This window comes from Nothoprocta perdicaria, unplaced genomic scaffold (genome assembly GCF_003342845.1).
Source record: "Nothoprocta perdicaria isolate Ctin4 unplaced genomic scaffold, notPer1 scaffold_37, whole genome shotgun sequence".
NCBI classification, from domain to species: domain Eukaryota; kingdom Metazoa; phylum Chordata; class Aves; order Tinamiformes; family Tinamidae; genus Nothoprocta; species Nothoprocta perdicaria.
The window spans coordinates 843958-869919 of record NW_020455610.1 but is presented as its reverse complement, the minus strand read 5'-3'; the positions used below and the strand labels follow the sequence as shown (position 1 = coordinate 869919).

At 35.4% G+C, this 25962-nt stretch overlaps 1 protein-coding gene across 1 annotated transcript in view; it reads left to right on the top strand.

The window, feature by feature from the left end:
* The window catches only part of DACH1 (dachshund family transcription factor 1), a 352406-nt gene that overhangs the window by 130995 nt on the left and 195449 nt on the right, over positions 1-25962 (top strand). Inside the window, 1 exon segment of the mRNA XM_026044517.1 lies at positions 14043-14158. Within this exon segment, the coding sequence (XP_025900302.1) occupies positions 14043-14158 (116 nt within the window).

Sequence of the window (25962 nt, the reverse complement as noted above, 5' to 3'; positions counted from 1 at the left end):
GTCAGATCTAATACCTTATTTATTGTGTTCTTATTGCAGGAATAACAGTTATCTTAATTAGTGGGATTAATCAATTATGCCTTCATGCAATTGCCCATAGTCCTCTGCATGAAATAAAAAGTTTATTCTGTTATTCTACCTTTTAAAAATGTGGTTATTGTTTCTTTTAAGCATTTAGTGCAAAGTTCTGATTATTTAATTACATGCTTCATTCAAATGCAGGATCATTTGAACCTGTAATGGCTTGAATCATCTGTTTACTAATAATTCATCCAGTAGTCCTTTTTCTTTAAGGAAGAGGGGGAATGGAGAACCTTATCTGCAATTTGACTTTAGTACAGTATTATAATTATAAAACAATAACAATACAGTTGTATAGTCTGCCATTTAGCTCAATGTTTTGGGTGCATTTAAGCTATTGAAGTAATCTCACTTTTAAACAATAGAATATAATACTTTAATAGCTTGCCTTTGCACTGGCTTTGTGGSATGCTGAAATTAGTATTATAACGCACTGTGTATAGTTTCTGCTGAATCTGATTGCTTTAGCAGCAGTCGGTTTGATAGTATCAGGTTCCAGCTTGCATTGCTAGGTCAACATGGACCCAGGCCATTAAAGGAGAAAGGTTCAGGGAAAGTTCATTTCTATTGTTTTACCATGGTTACAAAACAGAAAAAAAAAATCCTGCATTTGTAACATATTGCTTCCTTGGGCCCTGAAGGTAGAATGATCTTTTTTTTCCTCTTAAATTGAATGCAGAAATATAACCTCATGATTATCTGTAATGTAAACAAAAGAATATTTTCTGATCACTTTTAAAGTAAAACACAGATGTTCTGCATTGACTGATGATGTCATTAAACAAAATGTTTGTATTCTTTTAATTTGATCTCCCAAACTGTTAATGTTTAAATTTGTCACTAGGTCAATGGAAAAAAATAAAACTTCATACAGGCTCTTATAATACTGAATTTGTTTACATTATTTTCAGTTTAATTAACTCACTGTAAGCCTGTTCAMATAAATGTGTTTGTTTTTTCTTTAAAATATAACCTTTCCAGTGAAGCATTTTCTTTGTATTGTGATTATATAGTAAAGAAACTTTTTCATGAAAAGGTGCGCTCTTAAATGTCATCATAAGTGTTTAACATTATGGMAAAGTTGTAAGCCACTTTTGAGGGAGCATTATGAAACTGTCTAGATTTTAAAAATTAACATGTTGATTAAATACATAAGAAAAAAGAGAGACTAGATGAAGGACTGATCACAACATTAGAATGTTTTACACATTAACTGTTTAAGAAAACTAGTTCTGAAGCAGGAGTACTTCATTCAAAGTGTTAACTCTTGTAATGGGGCATAATATGTAATTCAACTTGCTATCTGTATCAATAGGTACAAATTTTGTAGTGAAAAAATTGTAAAAATATTCTCTTGGTGGAAAAAATTATGAGAAATATGACTGAATTCTGAAGGTTATGACATAGCATAATCTTCAGCAATATGTTTTTATTTATAAAGGCCTTTATGTACAGTTCCCATAARACTTTTTTTGCACAAGTGCAGCTTTTTTTTCAGAGTTGACTGCATGTATTCCATCTTCAAATATGATCTCCTTAAGAAAAGAAAAAATTACATACGCTAAGCTGAGACACAATTAATGTGCAGTTTAACATAAGAACTTTAGGGAACGTGTAGCTGATATTATTGACTTAGTATGTGGCATTAATCTTTCAAAATGGTGGTGCAAGGCACTTGCTGTTAGGCTCGATCTTCTTGAACAGTTTTACAAGAGAGCTTTGTGGTCGTTCATAAGAGTCTTTACCATGTAGTGACTGAATTTACATTTKATTCTTACCAACGGGGTTGTGGAAAAGGAAAATAATTGCTTGTTTGGCCAGTATGGGAAGTAGGAAACTTTATAGGATACAGATTAGTTGTAAGTTAACTCTGTTACCCTTTGTTTACCTTTGAATACAGTTGTAAGTTTGATCTGCATTAGCAGATGACATCTGTTGGGTTTTTTTTTTTTTTTTTTTGATTGCTCATGGTGTTCATTTCCTTTGTAAAATGGTGGTGTTAATATAGCACTGATAATCACCTGCAGGATGTAGACAGAAGACTGCAATGGTCCGTGATACTTTTTATATGTACGTATGCAAGCTACATGGCCATATATAGGCATATATATATACAGGTGTGCTTGCAGGGGTGCTTATACAGGGGATATAATGATCACTTGTGCAGATCATGGTTGTATCATGACTGAAGATACTCCTCTTTGTACACTTAGTATTTGATGGAAAGAGGTGCAGAAATTATATTCAACCCATCTATATACTCCACTTTTTTACATCTCACTTTAACGGTGGATAGTCTCATGACACAGTGGAAAAGGTGATAGCTCCTCAAGGTGTTTCCTCCTATGCACGAGGGGATTCAGGCCCACAATAGCTCTTGTCCTGTTGACTACCAGCCTCRGGATGCCTGGGTGGGAGAGAACAGCATCCCTGTCTCTTCTATGGAAAGTGTGCCACTGTAAATGTTATTTTTAAAGAGTTACTATGTGAGAGAAAAAGCTTTTGTGAGGACTAAGTCTCTTATGTCCAGAAGTCCAAGCCATATCTCTTGATTACTTTTTTCTTAAGTCATTGGATAAATTGCTTAAATATAGTAGAGACTCTAGCATTCAGCTCCTCAAACTCCTTTTGAATACCTGATCCTCTATAAATTGAAGATACTGCTCAAAAAGTGTAAAACATTTATCCCTTCTAAAAGACAGCATAATGAAAAAAGCAGCATTAGAAATGTTTAATACTTTGTCACTTTTCCAGTTGTACAGCAAGAGTAGATACCTGATATCCAAGTCTGGAAAATTTGATTATGATTTGATTTGAATTGATTGTGACAGAACACACTTTTTCTTATTTGATATTTTATTCAAGTGCCATATTCTTCAAATGCTCTTAAACTTCTTGGGGAGCTCCTTGAACTCACTGTSTAGTTCAAGCTAGGATGTGCTCCTCTATCAGAAAGTTATCGTCTTGAAGATATCACTATGATCTTCAAAAGCTGTGGACAAGCATGTTTCTGCACAGGTCTGCTTTGATTCATGCTCTGTAAAAAGGATTTTTAAAAAATCTGTAAAAACAGATTTTTTTTCTGTTTTTTTTTTTTTTTTAAAGAACTTGATCCCTTACCACAAATACCTATCCATTTCAGCCCTAGGCCCCTATCTGAAACTTAGAACTGAAAACACATGGTTTTGTCAGATGGTTCTTACTTTGGTGTCATCTTCAGTGCAGGAGTGAGGCTTTAAAGTGTAGTGCTAATATAAAAGCTTAAGCAAACAGATAACTTTTTGAAAAAAAAGGACTTTTGGGTTTTTTTGATAATTTTATATTATTCTTAGTTTCTCTTCCCTTAATTTGCATGTAATAACCTTTTTAGAGCTTTTTGCTTATGTGAGCAAGAAAAAAAGTAATGGAAAAGTATTTATTGGCAAGAAAACAAAACAGAAATTGAGATGTTCGGTTTTAGCTAAGGCTTTCAGAAAAGTAGAAGATATTAAAAGTCAAAATCTAATTGTGAATTGGCACCTACGTTAACTCTTACTTAACTTGATTCTGGGCATGCTTGTAATCATTATGATTAATTTGTATTTCATTATCATCTAACTGCCTCTATCAGGATCTGAGCTTGTTGTGCTATAAGCATTATTGGCAGAGCCAAAAGGTAGTTCTGCATATATGTTATATATGGAGATGTGCCAGGTATGGAGCATGCCAATCAAACAGCATCCTAAGGTATTTACTGGACGTCTTTAATATGCTGTCTTGAGGAAAGTGTTCCACAGTTCCCTGGTGCTATTTGGGCCACTAGGGAAGTCTTTCTCCTACAGATAGTTCCCTTAAAATAAGCTCTGAAGTCTGGATAGTCGCATCACATCGCATGATGATGAAGATGTAAAGTTCAGCAAAGGAAAGATGAAATGAATTAAAAGAACCTCAGCCAGCCTGTGTCAATGGGAATGCATTGCGAACATTAGAATTGCGTGATGAATCTGATCTTTTGCTTTGGGGGTTCTTTGTTTCGGCAAATGTGAGGTGTTTCTGAGGAACACATTTAAATTAGAGCTTTTCTCAGATACAGTGCAACAGTAAGTTAATGACTTTAAAAAATTAACATCTGTATCACTTAATATGCTTTGTACATAGGTGGTAAAGTGGCTAAAACATTTTATTTTTTCCAGTTGCGATGTAAATGGGGAGCAGATATATGATTAAGTATTTTTATATGATATTRTAAACTATTAATTGTACTACATGAAGCTTTAAACAAATAGAATTATTAGAATTACACAGAAATATAAATGATAGCTAGAAATATCTTACTGGAAATAGTTACATTTCTCAGCTCACTTATCTAAAAACTTACTATTTATTCCACTTAATATAAATGACTGATTATCATTTCAGTCATTCCCTGGGGTAATGTATTAGAGCATGCATTTCTGATAGGGTTAACTTTACATAAGATAGTTGGGGTACAGCTTTGAGCACTGGCTGTTTTTCAGATGAGCAAACAATGTACCTACAAATACCGACTGAAGAGTTAGGATGATATATTTTAATACAGATTAGATGATTTGTAGTCTGTACAGAAATGCACTCATGGCTTTCAGCTTTTTAAATGATGGTAAATAAATGAGTGTTTCCATAATATAGTGCATGAAGTGCCCTAAGAGCATGGGCAAAATGTATCATTGGTGGGATCACTTTAAAATTTCCATTTCCATCTGTAGTATTGCCTTTTGTTTTTTAGGACTTGGTGGTCATTCTCTATCTTCCAGATTGCTATATTACCACTACTCTGGAGAGAAACCTGTGCTATTATCCAAATGTTTATGGAAGCTGGTCGGCAAAGAAAATGTTTCTATTCCTTGCCCTGCAAAGGGGGAATAAAATGTGAATTTACTTTACTAATTTTCCTAGTAGAATCTAAGGACCAAGAAAGACTGCATGTAAACTTAGAAGGCTGGAGCCTTGTAAGGACCTTTTTTAGGGAYTGGCTATGTAGATCAGAGATTGGGAGTTTATTTCTTCCATAGCTTGCTCTGCTGTGAAAGTAAAGTGCAACRAAGGTGTCACGATCATTAGTGAACCAGATGTCTTGTGTCTTGATTCACAGAGTGCTTAAGTGATTGGAGCTGTGATAGGTGTTGCATAAACCCATTGACAGCTGGTAGCTGATAGCTGGTTTCTGCCCCAAATAATTTTCAGTCTAAAACAAATAAATAAAAAAAATAAATAAAACTAATGATGTGCATACTTGTTAACTTTGAGATTAGGACATTCTTACTGTGATCTGATAGGAGTACCCTCATTCATAGATATTACTCATTCCACTAGTGTTACTTGTGCAGAACTAGTCAACCTATATATCCCACTGTGACCCTAAAATATTCTTTGCATTATAATGTATTTGGAGAAGTCTATCTTTTTAATGCCAGGACTTATCTAATAGGAACAGCTGTAAATTTGTAGTTACACAAATATACAAATACAAAACACCTTATTTAAAGGGTGAATAGTTTACAAATACGTTTGATTTTAGTTAATACTGCAGTGCTAACATCAGTCCATCACATCAACTCTGCAGTTATAGAGGACCACTGTTTCAGTATTTTATATCACTATTGTAAATCTTGAATTTACATTAAAAAAAGTGACTTTTCAAGTTTTATTTAGTGATTCCAGCATTTCTTTGAAAGTATATAGTTAACAACTGAGTATCCAGAATTAAATATAAGGTGAATAGAGGGCAGCGAGCATTAACCACAGTCTCTGGCAGAAGCCAGAGTAAAATTTTTCATTTTGAGTATAAATAGTTTTTTAAAGGGCGAAGGGTTTAAGATATAGGCAACTTCATTAAGAAGGTGACAGTTCACTTGTTTCAGCATTTCATGTGAAGAATTGTGGCCAATTAAGTGATGAATGCATTCAGATACTACAGTGGTACACTTCTATGATAGAACTCATTATCAACAGTTTTGAATTAGAGTAGAATATTAATTAACAGGCAGCAAAAGAGTATTTTCACTGTTCCAAGTATATAATATATATAGTGTATATATATTTTTTTCTTATTTATTTGCTTATTTAAGCTTATTGAAGCTTATCTGAGCTTAAATCAATACTGAAATATTTATATATTTTTGATTTATTATGACTAGCAATTAGCACCGGCTCTGTGACCCCTTAAGCAGTGGTCTTTATTATGGAGAGGTCTTCCTTTCTTCCTTTCTTCCTTTCTTCCTTTCTGCCTTTCTTTCTGCCTTTCTGCCTTCCTTCCGCCTTCCTTCTTTCATCTGTCTTTCTTCTGTCTTTTGTCTGTCTGTCTTGTCTTTTTGTCTGTCTTGTCTTGTCCATCTTTTTATTTCATTGAAAACGGCAGTTCCTGCCCAGTACTTTCTACAGAAAGTACATTTTCTGTGGAAAACCTAACAGGTACGATTTTGGTAAACATCTGAGTAAAAATTCCCAAACAAAAATATTCACTTACTTTATGTGAATATGGTTAGATATATGTTCCAAAGAAGAGTGTGCTGATTCTACTCTGAGTCTAATTGGATATTTGTACATACAATTATCTGATTTATGTTCACAAATATGTAATTACACTTGCAAGTTATAGGCAGATATGAATACAGATGCTTAGAAATYGAGCCTTGAAGCAGGACTGTTCATTCCATCTAAAGTTCATACATTTAAATCATTGTTACAGGCCATCTGCAGACTTCAACAGACATATCCACATCATCTCACTTTTCTTTTAAAATGAGAGTGTAAAATTTAGTTTGTGACATTATGGGTCAAACTGTCCTTTTGGCCTGTTAGCCCTCTACTTGACATTTCTATTATATATGCATAGTAGACATTGTCCTGAAATTTTTTGTTTGTTTGTTTTTTTTAGAGAAAAATACTAATAAAAGATAAAAACAGTTGAGAAATAAAWAGGGTTTGCTTCTGTTATAGTTTGGGGTTTCATGTGGGTGAATAATACTGGTAGAAGGAATCATTATCTTGCATGTTTAAATCATGGGTGCGGCTTATGCTGAAAGCTTGAGCAAAATGAGAGGGCATCTGTTACAACTTGACAGCATGAGTATTTGTGGGGTGCATGTGCTTTACACACTGCTTTTACTCTCTTTTTTATTATTTTGTAGTTGGCAGAATTGTTCTGTAAAGCTATTTGTGTGAGTAGAAAAATAAATAAATACAATTTTGTAAGATTTTATTTTTACTACTGACAGTGTTCTTTGATAAGCTTCTTCATGATCTCCAGTGTTTTGATTTGGATATATGAGATATTCTGAGTAGCCTTTCTGAAATCATGTTTTTAAGTTTAAGTAAAATTCTACCATCTGTAAAACACATTTTGAATATGCTCATGAGTTTCATTAAACATTTACATTTCATCATTCATTCAGACTTATTTTATACTCTAAATTGTATTTCTGTCATCATTGGCAGCTTATGTTTCATAGTTATTGCATAATTATGAAAGCCAACCAATTTTAGACAGATCTACTGTTTCAGCTAACTGGATGCAGTACCTAACTTTTTGGACTAATTTACTTCTGATATCATAATTCTACTACACCAAAGAATTAGATTAATTTCTTATCTGCTTTTCTTTTTTCAATAGTGGACTTAAAGTTCTCAGTTTCACAAAGAGAGCAATCATGTTTCTCTAATGTGTTAAAGTTATGTTCATTCACAACTGTATTTTAATCTGATACTGTAATTTACTCTGGCGACACTCATATTTCTAAATGGTTTTATTTTCTTTCTTGCCCTGTAGGGGTCATTCATATATTCAAGTTGCGTGGTCAGTAAGCAGAATCTTTTTCTTAGATCTTTCCATTGTGTTTATTGTGAGACTTCAGAAATCAAGTGAGAGSTGATAAATGCTGCTGTAATATATATTCTTGTAGTCTTGAGTAGCAAGAGTTTCATCTTGCTGAAGCTCGGTGTTTGGGCTATAATGTTGAGGAAGATACAAATGTTATGGTACTTACAGGACCTGTCAGTAAGTAAAAGAAATAATGCAACAAAGTCTTCTCTAGCTACTGAAAGCATAGTGTTTTAGAACTAAACAGAGCTCAAGCGTTACTGCAATAAATGCCTTTAAAGTAGGATACAGAATGCAATATATTTGCAGATTTAGTGTGATAATTGGTCTTATTGACAAATTAGGCCTACAGTTCTGGCCAAATACTTATTTTTGATCATTTTGATTCAGAAATAGCAGTACAGTGTAGTGTCACTGAAATGCAGTAACATTTCATCAGTTTGCTCCATTACTTACAGCACAGTCTAACTCTTTTCAAGACCATTGGTATAATTCTTTGTGAAGATTTTTTAAAGAGAACTCTGTTTTTTCAGCATTGTTTGCTGTCGTAATAAATCTATCTAATATATCATGAGCTCAGCACTAATTATTGTGTGAGAACATTTTCTGTTTAACTGAGAAGAAAAATAAATGTAAGGTAATTGCACTGAGATTTTTATTGTTTAATACAACTGCTGCAAGTAAAAAGGACATGGTGTGTTTTCTAATGTTCATTTTACTAACTGCCAAAATAGATACATGCCTGATGCTTGAATTGCATTATTTTGCATTCTTCTTGAATAGGAATAGAAGGAGAAAAAATTAAAATAGTGAGATATAAAGTGTACATCAACATATGTTGTCATTTTATGCCTTTAAAATGCTACTTCAGTGCATTAGAAATATTTATGAAGGTTACACTGGCAAGCAAGACTTTTCCAGGAAAAGGAATTAAATTACAAAAGGTTAAATTACAAAACAAAAGGTTTAGTCAGTCTTCCTAGACTTTCTTTTTCAGTATTGACACACCCTTGGCTCCAGTCTTATTAGTGTGAAAGCCGCACACATGACACACAGCATCAAGGATGGTGTTGTGGCATCAAAAGGGCCACCTCTGGTAGAAATTTCCCAACRTGGATTTTGTTGTTCCCATCCTTCTGCCAAGTCAGCAGGTCCTCTCAGGGGAGGGGAGGAATAAGCCCAGGCATCAGGACAGATTAGGGGTTGACCTGCTGCAGAGCAGCTGYGCAGGGAGGGACCTAGGAGTCCTGGTGGACACCAAGTTAACCGTGAGGCAGCAGTGCCCTGGTGTCCAAGAAAGCCAATGGGATCCTGGCTGCATCAGGAGGAGTGTTGCCAGCAGGTCAAGGGAGGTGATCCTGCCTCTCTACTCATGTTGCCAGCAGGTCAAGGGAGGTGATCCTGCCTCTCTACTCAGCTCTGGTGAGGCTGCACCTGGAGTATTGGGGACAGTTCTGGGCTTCCCAGTATAAGAGGGATGTGGAGCTTCCAGAGAGGGTCCAGCATAGAGCAACAGTGATGTTTAAGGAACTGGAGCATCTCTCCTATGAGGAAAGACTAAGTGAGCTGGCCCTGTTTAGTCTGGAGAAGACTAAGAGGAGATCTGATCTATATGTATAAGTACATGAAAGGAGAATGAAGGGAGGAAGTGGCCAAGCTCTTCTCAGTGGTGGCCAGTGACAGGACAAGGGACAGCGGATACAAGTTGCAACACAGGCAGTTCCATGTCCAGGTGAGGAAGAACTTCTTTCCTGTGAGGGTGCCAGAGCCCTGGCACAGGCTGCCCAGGGAGGCTGTGGAGTCTCCTTCTCTGGAGATCTTCCCAACCCGTCTGGATGCCACCCTGTGCCCCGTGCTCTGGGTGTCCCTGCTGGAGCAGGGGGTTGGATTGGATGGTGTCTAGAGGTCCCTTCCAACCTCAACCATTCTGTGATTCTGTGAAAACATTGTTCACAGTTTTGCACAATTCCTTCACAAAGTCAGGGCACTGTAAAAGTAAAGATCTAATCACTGCACTCTCTCAGCTATGTTGCATGCTCTTTTCCTTTTATATTACAYGTTTTGCCGTATAGTAATCCATAACATACTCTGAAAGGTGTGTACTAGTCATAAAGAATTTAAACTGTTTTGGAACCAACAACTTCCTTTGTGCTCTGAAGTCTAATAGAAATCAGTGGGAGGTCTGTGTGTCTAAAGCAAAGAATAAGAACCTTAAATTTTAAAACCGGTTGCTGCCTGTTGGCAGATAGTGAAAAGAACAGAATGAAAAGTCTTTTTTTTTTTTTTTTTTTATTTTATTAAAGAGCACAGATAAACCCATACCTTTTTTCCTCATTCCACATGACTGTACGGGACCAGATCTTCTACTGATTACGTCTGCTTTTAATTGTTTTGCATGATCAAAAGATTTATAAGAACAAGCTTGTAGTTTAACAATGCAAACGGAGAAGTATATAATTTTTGAAAGTATAATTAAAGCACAATGTCTATTCAAAATTAACCATGGATTTGTCCATCTTAAATTCTTCAATTCAGCCATCTGTTATTGTGTAGACAGGAATGATGTAAAACTAATATATCTTGATCAAAAGACCACAAGGCACTATTCTGCCTTCAGAGAACCTACAGTATTCTAGGAAAAGGTGTCTTTATTCCTTCTTGTGCCAAACACAGTACAGGAGACAGATACACCCTCTCCTTCATAGATTAAAATATTTGTGCCATAGTATGTGTTGTRAATTATTTGTGAAAGCTAAAGGAATGAAATAGAAATCTGTCAAGAAAATTGATATATTTATTCAGTGTTTTGGGAAAGTGGCCTGAATAAGTGGTTGGCTGATGTAAATGGAGAGCGTCCTTCTTGCTCTTTTTGAGATTTTTGAGATTCAGTAGGGTAAACAAAGAACTAGTAACTTCATCATGAATTAAGTGAGCTAGAGGGTTCACTTGCATTGCTCCTGTGCTTTAATATATCTTTTGCAAAACATGACTCATACTTATTTCATGCATTATTTTATTTTTATTATAAACGCAAATCATTAAGCGAAAGTGTGAATATTTGAATCAGACTTCTTGTTTTGGAATGTATGTGAGCTTGCCCTCACATAAAAATATGTATTTTGTTAGTAGGAACAAGTTTAAGGAAAAATCACTGGGAAAGAAATGATTAGTTAAGCTATTTTTATCATTCAGTTTATGATACTTAAACTAACCGTGCTTGTATTTTTTATCTTTTTTAATACAGCTATAAATTTATGATAACAAAACAGCATGCAAACTTTCAAGCTAGAATTAGAATGATTATTTTTATACAATAATTTTTAAATTTCAATTTTTCACAGCTTTTTTAATGATTCATACCAAATTCTTGAAATTCTTACCACCTGTTGTTTGGAAACAGTTCCTATAAAAATTGAAGTATTTCAGTTTAGGAATTTGATTAACGAAACAAGTATATAAATAACCACTTAAGGCAATTATTATTACATAATCAATTGTTAGGGAAAATCAGTGTATATTTAATTTAAACAATCATTTGCTCATTTTAGCTCCATAATGCGTAGCCTGCTGTGACCCTAAATTAGGTCTTCCATACTTCAAAAAGTATTTCTTTGGTTTTCTACCTTTTCATAAGTATCAATCATTTCTTAAATAGATAAATGTCTTTTTATAGWAAGCTTGATTTGGTCATGTCACTTTGTCACTTAAAAATGCTATCTGGATGAAAGGACTTTATTTCTCAGAAATTTTATTTGAATACTGTTACTTAGGTTTGAATTGAGAGCTTAGAACTTCTTTATGAAAGCACTGAGCAAAATTGTATTACGGAGCTCCTTTATGGCTTTAACTGCCACTGTATTTTTGTAGAGGGCCACACAATCAACTCAGTTGTAGGAGGAAACTAGTGGAGAAATGAGTTGTGCCTTAGGTAGTGCTATGTCACTTACCTTTAATGTGCTGCTTGACCTTTTTTGACTGATTCAGTCCATGGGTGTAGTCACTTGGGCTTTTGGTTTATTCTATTTTGGTATATCTAACAAACCTGTGTTCTGAGACAGAAACATTCTGACTTTGCCTCACTATATTTGGTATTAAACACTAATGCATTACAGTGAATCTTYGCAGGAGTGAACATGTTGGCTTTTAAAGACTTGTAAGCCACTGGTATGTTGTGCATTATGATACAGCCTCCCGCTTTTGCTTTTTCTTCTGTTGTCTCACCCTTTCATGCTTGTGTCATAGCTGTGATTTGAGAACAGTGCATCATCACAGGTATTTAAGTAAAGCCATGAAAATATTTTTCTGGCTTTTTCTGGCTGGAAAAATCTGGCTGCATTTTTAGTGGATGAATATATTAGAAGCACACCATTTAAATCAGATTATGTTTGTGCATAATTTGTATCAGTTTTATGTGTATTCATGGTATGCTTATTTTTATTGTAAATCACAAAAGAAATTTCTAAGAAAAGGGAAAGACATTTGATTTGGTCTTGTGTTGTCTAAGTATGTGCTAGCATTAAGTGACATTATTTTTCTGCAATTGTTTTTCTTGTAGTTGCTCACATATGAGGATTTTGTTTTTATTAAAGGCCAAAAATCCTAAACCAAATCAAAAAATTATCAAGCTTATAATATTAATAATGACCTCAACTCAAGACATTAAGTTGGGAATTAATGATCAGTTAAGGTTAATGACTCAATGCTTTGAGTCATTAAATTCCAAGAAAATGTTCTGTACTTTCATTGTTTTTGGTTTACTAAAGATAGGCTTTAGAAGTTGAAAAAAAATCTCTATTTCTGAAAACATGTACAGGAAAAATAATCATTTTATTATCTGTCTCCTTCTGCAATCCCAGCGTAGGTAAAAATCCTGTTACACTTGATGAGAGTTTTGTTAGTCTAAGGATGCAAGGAACAAAATGTTTGATAGCTGTCTTTTTTTTTTTTTTTTCTTTCTTTCTTGTTTGGGTAAATTAATGAAGAAACCTCAAGGTTTTGGCAAAGCATAGGTTAACATTGCAGTGTTAGAAATGTGCATCACCTTTATGAAAAATCATTCCAAAATACCCCCTAACTAAGCAATTATTCAGATATTGCAATAGAACCATCTTAGGATCCAAACGGAGGAATACATACCTTTGGATATGCACTATATGTAGCAGATATGTATTTGCTTTTAGTGGGTAATAAGTATTTTCATTGTAATCGGTATCTAATTTGTATGCTACTTACACAGTCCAGGAGATGGAAAGTTGTGTATGTGAGCATTTAACAGACAAGGAGTATTTAAACCTGGAGCCCTTTAATTATCCTTACCGGGCAAATGTAGGCTGCTGTGATGGCAGTTGCTCAACAATATCTTACAAATAATTCTGAGTCCTTTCTGACATAAAGTAGTATATTTAAAGTAAGGTGACTTAGTGAGATTTTCACTTTAAATAGAATAAGGGTTAAATGATAACTTGACTTATCTTTTAAATGACAAAAAATAAAGAAATTGCAAGACCTTTTCACACATTAGATATGTATTGTCATTTATCATCTAGATATCAGGCTAGCAGTGCGAAGTAATAAAACATATCATCGAAAAATGTGCTATAGGTCTGAATCACTCTTTCATTCCACCTCCCAGCTAACTGTAGTATTAAATCAAACAAGCAGAACATTTCCTTAGGCAGCCATTGCCTTTTAATTTCCTGAAGAACCTTAAAATATCATTCATTACAAGTACTACACATATTTGGTTTTTAAAAGTCTCATAAATCAATAGCAGGCTGACTGTAATAATTATTACAAGTTAGTGCATAATTTTCGTGCTGAAGGCTGCATGCAGAACTTTAGCATATGCAAACGAGGCAATTCAAACTGTGTATAGATATTAATATGAAGAAGCAGGTAACGAGGTGCAGGCTATGAATTATGCATCAAGAGTGGCTGATCTTCAATGAGGAAAATGAATTCAGCATGTAATCTAATTAGTGATGGAAGTCTATTACATCTAACTGCAAAAGCAACCGTCCTTGAAACAAATTTATTTACAGTCCATGTTACCACTTGAAACAACTTTGAAATGATGTGTAAGACAACAGCTTAATTGTAAAAATTTTTTGTTTGTTTGTTTCAGTTCGAGACCTGGAAGGCCTCCTAAGAGGACTCAAAGTGTCACCTCCCCAGAGAATTCCCACATCATGCCACATTCTGTCCCCGGCCTCATGTCTCCTGGAATCATCCCGCCAACAGGTAGGAAAAAACACCTTTGCTGACACTTGCCTTTTTTTGCATAGTTGACTGGTGCCCACTTTGTTCATAAATTAGCCACCTAAACAAAAGCACCCGCGCACCACAAATGAGTTCTGCAATGTGGGGGCTCTTGTGAACAGCTACTGAGTACGTAGTAATCCATTACAATTTTTTCTCTTTACTTGCTCTTTTTAAACAAAAACTTGTCAGAGCATGAATTAGCTTAAAATAGTGACCRTTATATTCGTTTTTAAAAGCTCAGATATCTTATAGTTTTTGCTCCTTTGCTTGATTAGATAATGTTTTCATGAGTACAGTTGCCTGAAGAAACTGTGTCAGCTAAAATAACTCTGTGCTACACACACGTCTTTCTTAATTTTTCATCCACAAATTCTTTTTTTGATATGTCTCCTGAGGCCTTGTACTCATGTGTAGTCCAGTAACAATCTGTTTCTCAGACTACTATTTTCTTTTGAAAGTAACTCTATTATCGTTGGATAGTTACTTACTGCTAGACATAGACTCACTTAAATTACGAGGGGACTAGGTTGCAAAGAAGTGGTAAACAGAGGCGCCAAAAGATGACGGAAACCACAGATCAACTGTTGACTCTAGTACCACATTCTAGCTCTTCAGGTTACAAACTACTTTAAATCTCTTGCTTGCTTCAGCAAAGCTGATCTTACCTCCTTCCCCAGACAGCTTAGTCTCCCATACCTATGTTTCTTAAGGTAAAGAGGGATAAACAGGATTGTTGAGTCACATAGATAGAGGTCAGAATGGATGTTCAAATGCTTGAGTACTTGAATATCGGCGTGATCCTTGGCATGGATTTGGTCATAGCTGACTAATGCCTCCAAAATGATGCAGTTCATGGAATATTTCATTCCGGAGATTGCTGAAAGTTTTGAGTGGAAAGTGCCTGGAGGAAAGAGGAAGGGAAGAGAGTTTGGCTGTATGAACACAAGGGAGCCAATTCTCTTGTTCTTAGGGCCAGAGAACTGTTTTACATAGTGACACCAACATAATCAGAACAGTTTTATTGGCGACCTAATGTTTTCTAAAGACTAAAGATCAAGAGTAGAGACAAAATGAAGATATTTCAGACAACTAAAGTAGTGACAGAAGTATAAAGTGAGGGAAGGAGGGATGGGTTTGAATGTGTAGGTGTGCATACAGGCAGAGTGTCAGGCAAGAAAGGCTCACAGTGATAGCCTGGGCTGATGTGACCACCAACACAAAATGAATCAGAATTAAAAAAAAAAAGAAAAAAGTCAGACGGGAAAGGCTATTGGATAAAATCTAATAAATATATTTGGTACAGAGGGGAAAGGAACATGAGAATAGGAGGTAGGGGCTATGTAGGGAAAGAATGAAAGCTTTTATAGGGAACAAGCTCTGGTGTTTGTGAGCAAGAGATCAAAAAGTGCAGAYGCAAAAGGAAATTATTTGGGAAAAATAAGACAGGGAAATATCAAAGGAAAAATGCAGGTGAGAAGTAGAAAGGAGATGACATGAAAGAAGTCAGAGAGAAATAAGCAAGCAAAGAAAAGGAAGACAGGAAAAAAAAACCCTCTCCTTGATAAGGAATCATTTTTGGGTTTTGTCTTACAGATAGTATCTAAAAGCAGATCCCTTCATGATATAATATCTTTTCTTTTYTTTTTTTTTTTTTTTACATATTTTTTGTTATAAGGGACAGCTTAAAAACAAAGCTAATGTCTAAAATATCCTTTCCTCTCTAGTCCTTTAAAGCTGGCCATGAGTAAATCATAAATAATACCTTTAAAGAGCCGCAGATCCAGTTTCTTAGAATATCAGCCCACAAAAACAAATATAGGTACCTTTCAAAATGGTGATAAAAAATTAAAATAAAAAAAAAGAAAAGAAGAAAAAAAGAAAGAAAATAGGTATATATAAGATTATAATTCATAGGGTATTACTGGGTTGTTCATGCTTTTAAGGTCCCTGGCATTAAGGAGAAGTTTAAATGAAATAGCTATTAAATTTGAAGCTATTTCACATCACATGACTTGCTCTAAGAAAAAGAGTGAGCCTTTTTAGTGAGCCTTCAGGTGAGCAGGTCTATATGGCAGTCTGTACATCATTTTATAGCGAGATGTGCACTACAAGAGATATACAGTACAAGAGGGATGTGGGGCTGCTGGAGAGAGTCTGACACAGGGCTACGAGGATGGCCTGGAACATCTGCCCTATGAAGAAAGGCTGAGAGAGCTRGGTCTCTTCAGCCTGAAGAAGAGAAAGCCGAGAGGGGATCAGATCAGTGTCTACAAATACCTCAAGGAAGGGAGTGAGGAGGATGGGGCCAGTCTCTTTTTGGTGGGGCTGGTAGGACTGGAGGAAACGGTCACAAACTAAAGCATCAAAAGTTCCACAAGAACTTAAGGAAAAATTTCTTGACAGTGAGGGAGGCAGAGCACTGGAACAGATTGCCAGGAGAGGTTGTGGAGTCTCCTTCTCTGGAGATCTTCCAAACCCACTTGGATGTAATGCTGTGTCATGTGCTCCTGTGATCCTGTGTGTGCAGGGAGTTTGGACTAGATGATCTGGTGATCTCTAAAGGTCCCGTCCAACCTTAAGGATTCTGTGACTCCATGATTCTATGATGATCTGGGCCCAAGGGTAACCATGATAAACATGGGCCCAAATGATCTGATCCTGATCACTGAAAATCAGTGAGTGATTGTGCATGTGCCCTGAAAATAAGTATCAAATACAAAAAGAAACATTGTAATAGCCCTTCCAAGAGAGGACAGCTATAACTGCAATATATGATACAGGTACTATTTTATGTGCTGCTAGTAATGGAAAATTCCTGCCAATTTTGAACATTTTTCTCCATATTTTTACCATATACTCACAGAATCACAGAACAGCTGAGGCTAGAAGGCATATTTTAGGACTGTGTAGACCAAAAAYAGGAGCTGCTAGATCCTCAGCTTTCTCAGGACTGAGTCTAGTTAGTTTTGAATAAATCCAAGGATGAATACTGCATTTGTATTTTAGTTTGTGCTCAATGAATCTTGTCCTGCAACTCAGCAGCACTAAAGAGAGTCTGGCCCTGCCTTATTTTCAATCCCAAACATTTTTTTTATGTGCTAGTACATGTTCTTTCAGTAATAGAGATCTGAAGATGCGAGGCCATATCTAGGATACAGTGCTATGATTTAATGTTTGAATTTTATCTGAAAATTTCCTTGTTACCAAGAAACTAAATCTGCTGCATACTCAAAGGTAGCAGTACATTTAAACGTGGGAAACTTGGTTTCAAAAGAAGTTTGCTGCTTTGGAATGTGCTGCTTCTGCATGCAGATAGTATTGCTACAGAACCGTATACTGAGATTTGCTAATGGAAATTTCATAACTATATGTCATTTTTGTTGGAGGACATATAAGGATCCCTGGAACATATATTTGCTTGGGGGTTTACCCGGAATTCCATTCAGGAATGTTACATTGTCATTTGGAAGGGATGAGCCTTGGAGACTACTCTGAGGAGTAGGTAAACACAATCTCAGTAGAGTAACAGAAGGAGAATAAATGGGGGAAAATAGCAATAACAAGACAAAGTCTGCCTGGAAGCGTAAGTTGAAGAAATTAGAATCACCTTTTGGTCATACTCTGCTCATTTATGATCAGCAGATCATAAAGGATCCTTGCAATTGCTGATCGCTGGACTGTTTTTCATTAGGGTCAATTTACAGTGTGTTCTCAACTTTGGGAACAGACTGACCAGCTGATGAGCGATTGTCTCATGTTTATTAAATTAAATGTAGGACATTTGAAGGTGTGACAAAATGAGGGATGTGAAACATGGGGAAAATGGAGAGTTTCTAGAGTAAAAAACTGCTGGTGTTGTTACAAATGAAGCTAGATGTGTAGCCAGCAGAAGGAGGAGGAGTTTTGTGCAGATTCAGATAAGTATACTGACTTTTCAGGCTTCTCTGGATCATTCCTTGAAGCCCTTCCGAGGACTTTTGAGAAGTTGCTCTTCATAGTTAAATTAGATCCTCATTTCTCTGCGGCTAGATTTGTGATTTGCTGCAGATCTTTTTTTTTTTCTTCTTTCTTTTTTTCTAATATGTTTTGTAGACTTCAAGTACTGTCTAAACTTTGGAATGGCAGATAATTGTAAATAATCAAAAAAGCAATGCTGCACTTTCTGCATATAATTTGCAATATACATTATGCTCTGCATTGTTTATATCCATAGTTATTATATGACATGCAAAACGTTATTTTTATGTGAACTTCAGCAGCAGTTGTTTTCGCTTTTCAGTTAAGAATCTTGTTTTTTTTTAAGCAGGTATTTTAGGTTTTGAAACTGTTTTGTAAAGCACCTAGCTTGGTTCTTCTGCAAAGTGGCCTGCTGTGTCATCTAGGGTGCTGAAAAAACTGCAAAAGCCTCATACTTTTTTCAGGAATTGCATTTTTTTTTCTCAGAGATGAAAAGTGAATACAAAGTGCTTTTTGAAATAACGAATAAAGTACATAATAAGAATACTACTTTTCATATACATTGCTTTTTCCTTTGTCCAATGATTTCAAAGCACCTTGCACATTTAATTTTATTCATTAAGTTAATCTTAAATTAATCTCATTGTTGTTGATATTATTATCTTGGACAGATTTATTTAAATAGTAGACCTTTTTTTCTTTACCTCTACCCCATTTTATATCAATTTTTTTTCTTTTCTTTGTAAAGGCTCCTCTGAAACATTCACATGTTTGAATTAGAACTAGTTTCCTGTATTATATACACCCTTATTCTGTTCTTTCTGTTTTTTTCTTCTTTTAAGTGATAATTTGAAGATGTTGTTTCTAATCTCATCCTTATTTTCTCTCTTGCACTGTGGCTGAATCAATAAAATTATATTCCAACTTCCACCCTCTGCAAAACTCTCTGAGCCAAAAAGCATTTTTCTAGGAGGATTAGGATAGGAGAATGTTGGAAGATTTTGTATAGATTATTTCAGCATGGAGGACAAATGGATTTCACAGATGCAACTCTTTTTAAAGTATGGGAATGTTTCTTCTGAAATAGAGGCTGGAATTATTTTGTGTTTAAAGAAAGATTAATCTCATAATGAAATAATTTCATCTTCATTGGTTTATGGTTATTTGATATTATATTAGGCAGAAGTGAAAGAGAATAGTTAAATTATAATCATCATTGTTATTATATCCCTATAATATTGGATATTATCAAGAAACTAACTCTGTAGCTTAAACTATTTTCCACCTACAGCCTCATTCCTGTAAAGTCYTAAGAAACTATTTAACTTATCTATCTCATTGAATTGGTTTGAATTATGAGACCGTTTCAGGATCTAGAAATTAAAAGTGTGAGTTATATGCTGAATTTAAAATGCAGCATTATTAGTTATTTAGTGTAGTGCAGAAATGTTGAGGTGCTGTGTAGGTTAAAAATATATGCATTAATAATATTGTGTGACTATAACTTCTTTTAAAAATGTATACCATGTTACAGTGTTTGCTCATTTGCATTTCATCATTTTTAACCTGTTTGTATAGTGTTTTTCACTGGTATTTTACTATGATRTGTTTTAGATATTTGAAGTGAGCTAACATATTGTAAAAGTAAGCAACAAAATCCTATTTTTAGATTTATAAACTATAATCTAATTCAATAAACTGAATCAGATTACACAAGCATTTTTGTACTTCATTAAGTAGTCATAATTAATGTGAAAGCTTCTATCATAATCACTTACTGATGTATCACAGAGAGATATACTGATTAAACTCTGTAAATATACTATTTCATAATTGTTTTTATTTCAATTAATATTTAATTTGGGCCACTTGTGTTTTTCTGAAATCACTGTCACAATTTTGTGRTATTATCATCATGTTGAAAGGATAGCTTTTCTTTTCCTCCTCCTCACAAGAGAGTTATAGCTGAAAAGCAGTGCTTAGCCTAGTAGTTTAAGTTCCAATAGTCCCTGAAGTTCACTAGTTGACTTTCTGCTTAGCCACAAAGCTTTTATATCTGGCAAAATTAAATGATTCCATTTCAGCACCTATTACACTAAGAATACMAGACAGAGTGGGAGCATCGCGGCTTAGCTATATAATCTCAAGCATACACAAATTCATTCTTTTTCAACTTTTGAGGATTTACTCCTCAACCTTCATTTTAAATAAAGTGCCATGGTAAAATGAAATTTGCTATAGTATATGAACAGAAAATATTGTCATGTAAATATTAAGATTTACTAGAGGGTCCCAGTAATCGAAGGACTGGACTCCTGTGAATACTCAATGATTTCTGAAGCCATTTGTAAGAAAACATGATATGATTACATAGTTTATCATAGGCAAATATATGGAAGATTTGCAATCAGGCAGATTATAAACCATTTCAACATCTAAAGCTATTTAACCATGTTTGCTTCTGTCTCAAATATTTTGTGCCCAGCTATTTCTGAGCAGGAAAAGAAGTCCTTGAATATTTTTGCTTGCAATAAGCCATGCAGCTATATTATTTTATAAAATTGTTTTTATACTAAGAATCACTTGTATAAATTTAACCTCACTGAAAACTTGTACACTTTGCAGTATTACACCATACCACACTTTTAATATGTAAATACACAAACACACACATAAAAGTACATATACACACATATAAAAATATAGCACAAACTTTAAAGTTGTGCATTCACACATTAACAGTTAAAAAAATCTAGAATCAGTGCTTTCCCCAGGAGCTTTAGCATAGGCTTTGATGTAATCATCTGGACATTGTCCCCAAAATCTCTTGCAAGGTCTGCATTCTTTGTTTCATYTTAGCCTGGCTTTCCTGGCTTGCAGTCTAGTATCACTAATAGATCTGGGGAAGTTCCTCTTTGCTGTACTATCTCTTTCAGTCTGTGTACTGAAGAGGAAAAGTGGAAGGATCACCTTGCTTGCCCTGTTGTTACTGCTCTTCCTAACACAGCCCAGGACGTTGATGGTCTGCGTTGCTAGATACATCGTAGGGCACAATGTTGCATCATGTTCAATTTGATGGCTGCTAGAACTGAGAGGTCCTCCTTTACTGAGCTACTTTACTGAGCTGGATAATCCCCACCGTGGAACTGGGCTTGTCTCTCTAGGAGTAAGACTACATTTCCCTTTGCTGAACCTCTAAGATTCATGTTGTTCTCCTTCTCCAGACGTCAAGATCCTTACAAATAGCAGCAAATCTGTCATCTAGTGTATCAGCCTCACAGCTTTGTATTGTTGAAAAAATGAGTTTGAACTCTGTTCCGTCATTCAGGTCATTAATGAATATGCTAAACATCCTGGGAGGACCCCGCTAGTGACAAGTCTCTAGCRAGACTCTGCTGCTGCTGAGGCCCTTTGAGCCTGTTTTCAGAAACTTTTCAGCTCTTTCAGGCTGTTTTCAGCCTCCTCACCACATCCAGTTTGTATTCCATCAGCCTGTCACTGAGGATGCTAGGGGAGACAGTGTCAAGCCTTGCTAAAGTTAAGATAAGCAAAGTCATCTGCTTTCCTCTTCATCTTGAAGCTAGTCATTTCAACTAGAAAGACCTAGAAGGCAATGGGGTTTCTCAGGTAAATTTCCCCTTCATAAGTTCATAATGACTGCTTTCAGTCACCTTATGTCCTCYTTTCTAGGAGTTTCTAGGAGCATTTACTCCATTGCCCACCTAGGGATCAAGATGAAGCTGCAGATCCTACTTGTCCTTTTCAACGACAGCAGTGATGTTTGCTTTCTTCAGTCCTCAGGATCATCCTTGTTTGTTATGATCTTTTGGATCTTTTGGATATAATCAAAATTGGCCTTGGAATGACACTAGGTTACCTCAGCACTTGTGGGTCCATACCATCAAGCCCCTTGGACTTGTGCATGTCCATTTTGTTTAGATGTTATCTAACTTGTTCCTCCTCTAAGAAGGGTAGAACTTCCTTGCTTCAGACATTTTTCAATGATCTCTGGGACCAGGTATTCATAAAGGCAAATCTTAGCAGTAAAGATTAACGTCCATTTTTCAAAACTGGACTTTAATTTCCTAATTGTAATGTCATAGCCATCGTCATGGTGCTAAATGGGTAGGCATCAGATTGTTCAATCTTATGGCTATTATAGAATTGCCATATTATTTTAAATCAAGGAAAGATAACTGTACCCCAACTCAGATGGTACAGAATAATTTGTGTGAGAATTGCTATGACTTCTTCTGAAGCTTCTTCTTTATCCACTTCTGAAGTAGACTGGTCATGCCCACAGTAGATAGCTTGTGACCTTTGWTCACTTTTGCTTTCCCAAGACATCCCTATTATTCTTTTGTTTTGTTTCATTTTGTTCCCAGAGAATCTCATATAAGAGTGTGACATAGTCTTCCAGAGTTGTATTTTTAGTATGTATGAGTCTCAGTAGTGTGAGCAGTATGAGCCTCAGTAAGGCGCTAGGTGGGTGCCTGTAGATTCAAAGCCTACTGTTGTGCTGTTGGAGATCCACGTAACCTTACACAGGTTTGCCCACTGCCTGTTGTGGAGAGTTCTTGGACTGAACAGTTTCCAGAAATAGTCCCTGCTCGTTATTTAGGAAGAAAAGGTTAGTTCACTTCAAAACCAAACTCTAGGAATAAGCAGTCAGTGCACAATGGCACAACCTAGATCCAATGAACTGAGGAGTGAACCAGTCTTACAACATAGGCTATGCTGTGATGAATCCTCTATTCTGCTTGCATCTTGTAACTACTCAGTGTTAGATTGTGGTGTGTACAGATTTATTAGTTTTTAAGTAGAAAATCTGAGGCAAGTAATCTTGATTTCTTCCTAGATTGCAGACTAATTTTGTATTTTGAAGGCTATGGGTATTATAGTAGTGATTTGTGAAATCTCCCATATGAATGATATATTTGTGTCAGTTCTGTAGAATCCTCCTTGAAGGATCGTATTCTGTGCAGATGAACTATTCAAAGATGATAGTAGGCCRCTAATAATGTCTGGTAGTTTTCAGATATTTATAGCTTGGCTAAATCAGGATAGATTTAATGTGATCAGCAAAAAGACACTGGCTGCAGAATTGTCCATCATCCAAATTCCAGTTTCTTGTTTCTAATCATAAAAATGTATAGAATGCCTTGGCAAAAACAAACAAAACCCCCAACACTTTTCAGAAGAAGTTATTTTAGCATCAGTAAATCACAGAATCACAGATAGGTTAAGATTGGAAGAGACCTCTAGAGATCATCCAGTCCAACCCCCCTGTTCCAGCAGGGACACCCAGAGCACGGGGCACAGGGCRGCATCCAGGCGGGTTGGGAAGATCTCCAGAGAAGGAGACTCCACAGCCTCCCTGGGCAGCCTGTTCCAGGGCTCTGGCACACTCACAATTAAAAAGTTCTTCCTCACATGGAGTTGGAACTTCCTGTGTTTCAACTTACACCCATTGCCCCTTGTCCTATCACTGGCCACTGCTGAGAAGAATTTGGCCCCTTCCTCCCTACATTCACCCTTCAGGTATTTATACGTATTGATCAGATCTCTTCTCCATCTTCTCTCTCTCTCTCTCTATATATATATATGTATATATTTCCTGTGGTAGAGATATGATATATGCAAAACTCCTTCCAAACTTCCTAAAATAAAATCATACATAATTCCCTACCAAACCCTAAGGTCACCAGTTAGTATTATAACTTCCTGAATTCCAACTTAGTCGTGTTTGTAATTGAAATGACAAAGCATATTAATACAAATGTATTGCAAACTACATCGATTGTTTCATAAAATTAAATTATTCAAAATTGTAGAAAATACTGAGATTCTCTTGTAGCTCAGATTTCAGACACTACAAAAACTGCAAGATAATCATGAACATGAGTTTTTTTGGAGTTTTTCTTACTATAAACTTGAGATTTTTCCAACCAAAATCTTTCTACTTGCAATGTTCAGCCAGAATAATTGAGACATAATCATTTGAGAAACTAATCTTTTACCAAAGATTGCATTGCCATTTTAAATATCAAGTATGGAGATTTTTTTAAAATAAAATACTGCCAGTAAAAATGAACCTAGGCTGCTGGAGTAGCCTAGTGGAGTAACTGGGGCCTAACTGGAGTAATATATCAGTCTTTTGCTATAGTCTGTTATCCAAATGTGATTAAGTGCTGTAACAATACAGGAAAATGGTACCTGTAAAAGAGAGCGTAGGTTTAGTAGAAAGCAGAGTTTCAACACATCTCTAACTRTTATTATTCTGTGACATTAGGTTCTTGGATGCCATCAAGTTGCCTATCTCCTTTCCGGTAAAATCAGGCTATCTATAGTGCTTGGATAACATGAACAATGAAGTGTAAATTATTTTTTTTCTCTTTTACCAGTGCTACATATGGCATTCGATAAAAGATTATTTTAAATATACATATTTAAAGTTTATTTCAGATAAAGATTATTTTCAATAAAGATTATTTAAAATGTGTATATTTATATGTATATTTAAATGCACATATTCCAATTTATATATAATCTTCTTCACTATAGTGAAGAAAGAGTCTCTAAAATACAGGAGGAAAATGGAATGTAATGTATTTAACAAAGCTTTTGGTCAATTACCATTTTTTAATACAACTGTTAAAAAACAATATGTGCTGTGCAGTTTTCGAGGTCTTACAGAGGTTATTAAGTATAGAGGATCAGTAGATGATGTCACATAGCTCAGTCTTTTCTGTTGTTCTTGTTACGTGTTGTAGGATTTTGGTAAACTTAAATAGATACTGAAGTAAATGAAACATTCAAGGAAAACAGCTGCCAGCAAGTACCTTAGATCTGGGTAACCTTAGATGGCTGCACCTCAAGTAGGAAAGAATGTATTACAAAGTATATTAATTAATTTTATTAGTATTTGTTTAAATCATGTGTTTTATAATAGCAGCTTGGAAGGGTCAAACATCTAATCATCGCATCATACCTAACCTTTCAGGCAACAAGCTTACACAACACAAAATGAACTTAGGCAGTTTTCCAAGGAGAACCAGTCACTGTATGAGTTGTCCTTTTGACTTACAGTCTTAGTAATGTTGTCTGCATGAATTTTATAAGACATGATAGCATATGATCAGAATTATAATGAATCCATTATCATTTTTTTTTCACAGTGTGCTATATTGTTTCTGTTACTCATGTTGTTTTATGCAATATGTAGGAACTAACTGGAAGCAGACTTATGTGGGACATGTTTTTTAAGGAGAGGAAGACCGTTCTCATTCAAGTCTCCGTCTTAGGACCATCTAGGTTCTTGTGGAAACTTGATTCTAGATCACTATATCCTGCACAAATTGCTTAGTTCTCTCTCTCTCTCCCTCTTTTTTTTTTTTTTTTTTTACCTTGGTTTCTTTGGATGCCTGGTGATCAGAGTATACTGCACTGTGATGCAAAATCTATCACGTTTGAAGCTCTGCTAATGAAGTATACTGCAAATCTAAAGCAGTCTGTCAATTTTTGCTCGTGGAACTATCTCCTTGTGGTTTATACAAACTCAGGATGTTAGGCTGAACTTCCATGCATTCAGAATGCTAAATTTGAAAAACTCCTTTTACTTTACTTACCAGGTGAGAAGACTTATTTTATAGGTAGCTAACTTACCATGACGTTTGCCTGGTGTGTGCCTGAGACAACAACACAGAATCATATGGAAAGATAAGAGCTAAAAGAGGAAAAAATATGAGATTATGAATAAGGCTCTGTAAAAATGAGAAAGAGCTAGAGAGAATATTCCACTATCCCAACTAGTGTAATTAATCTTA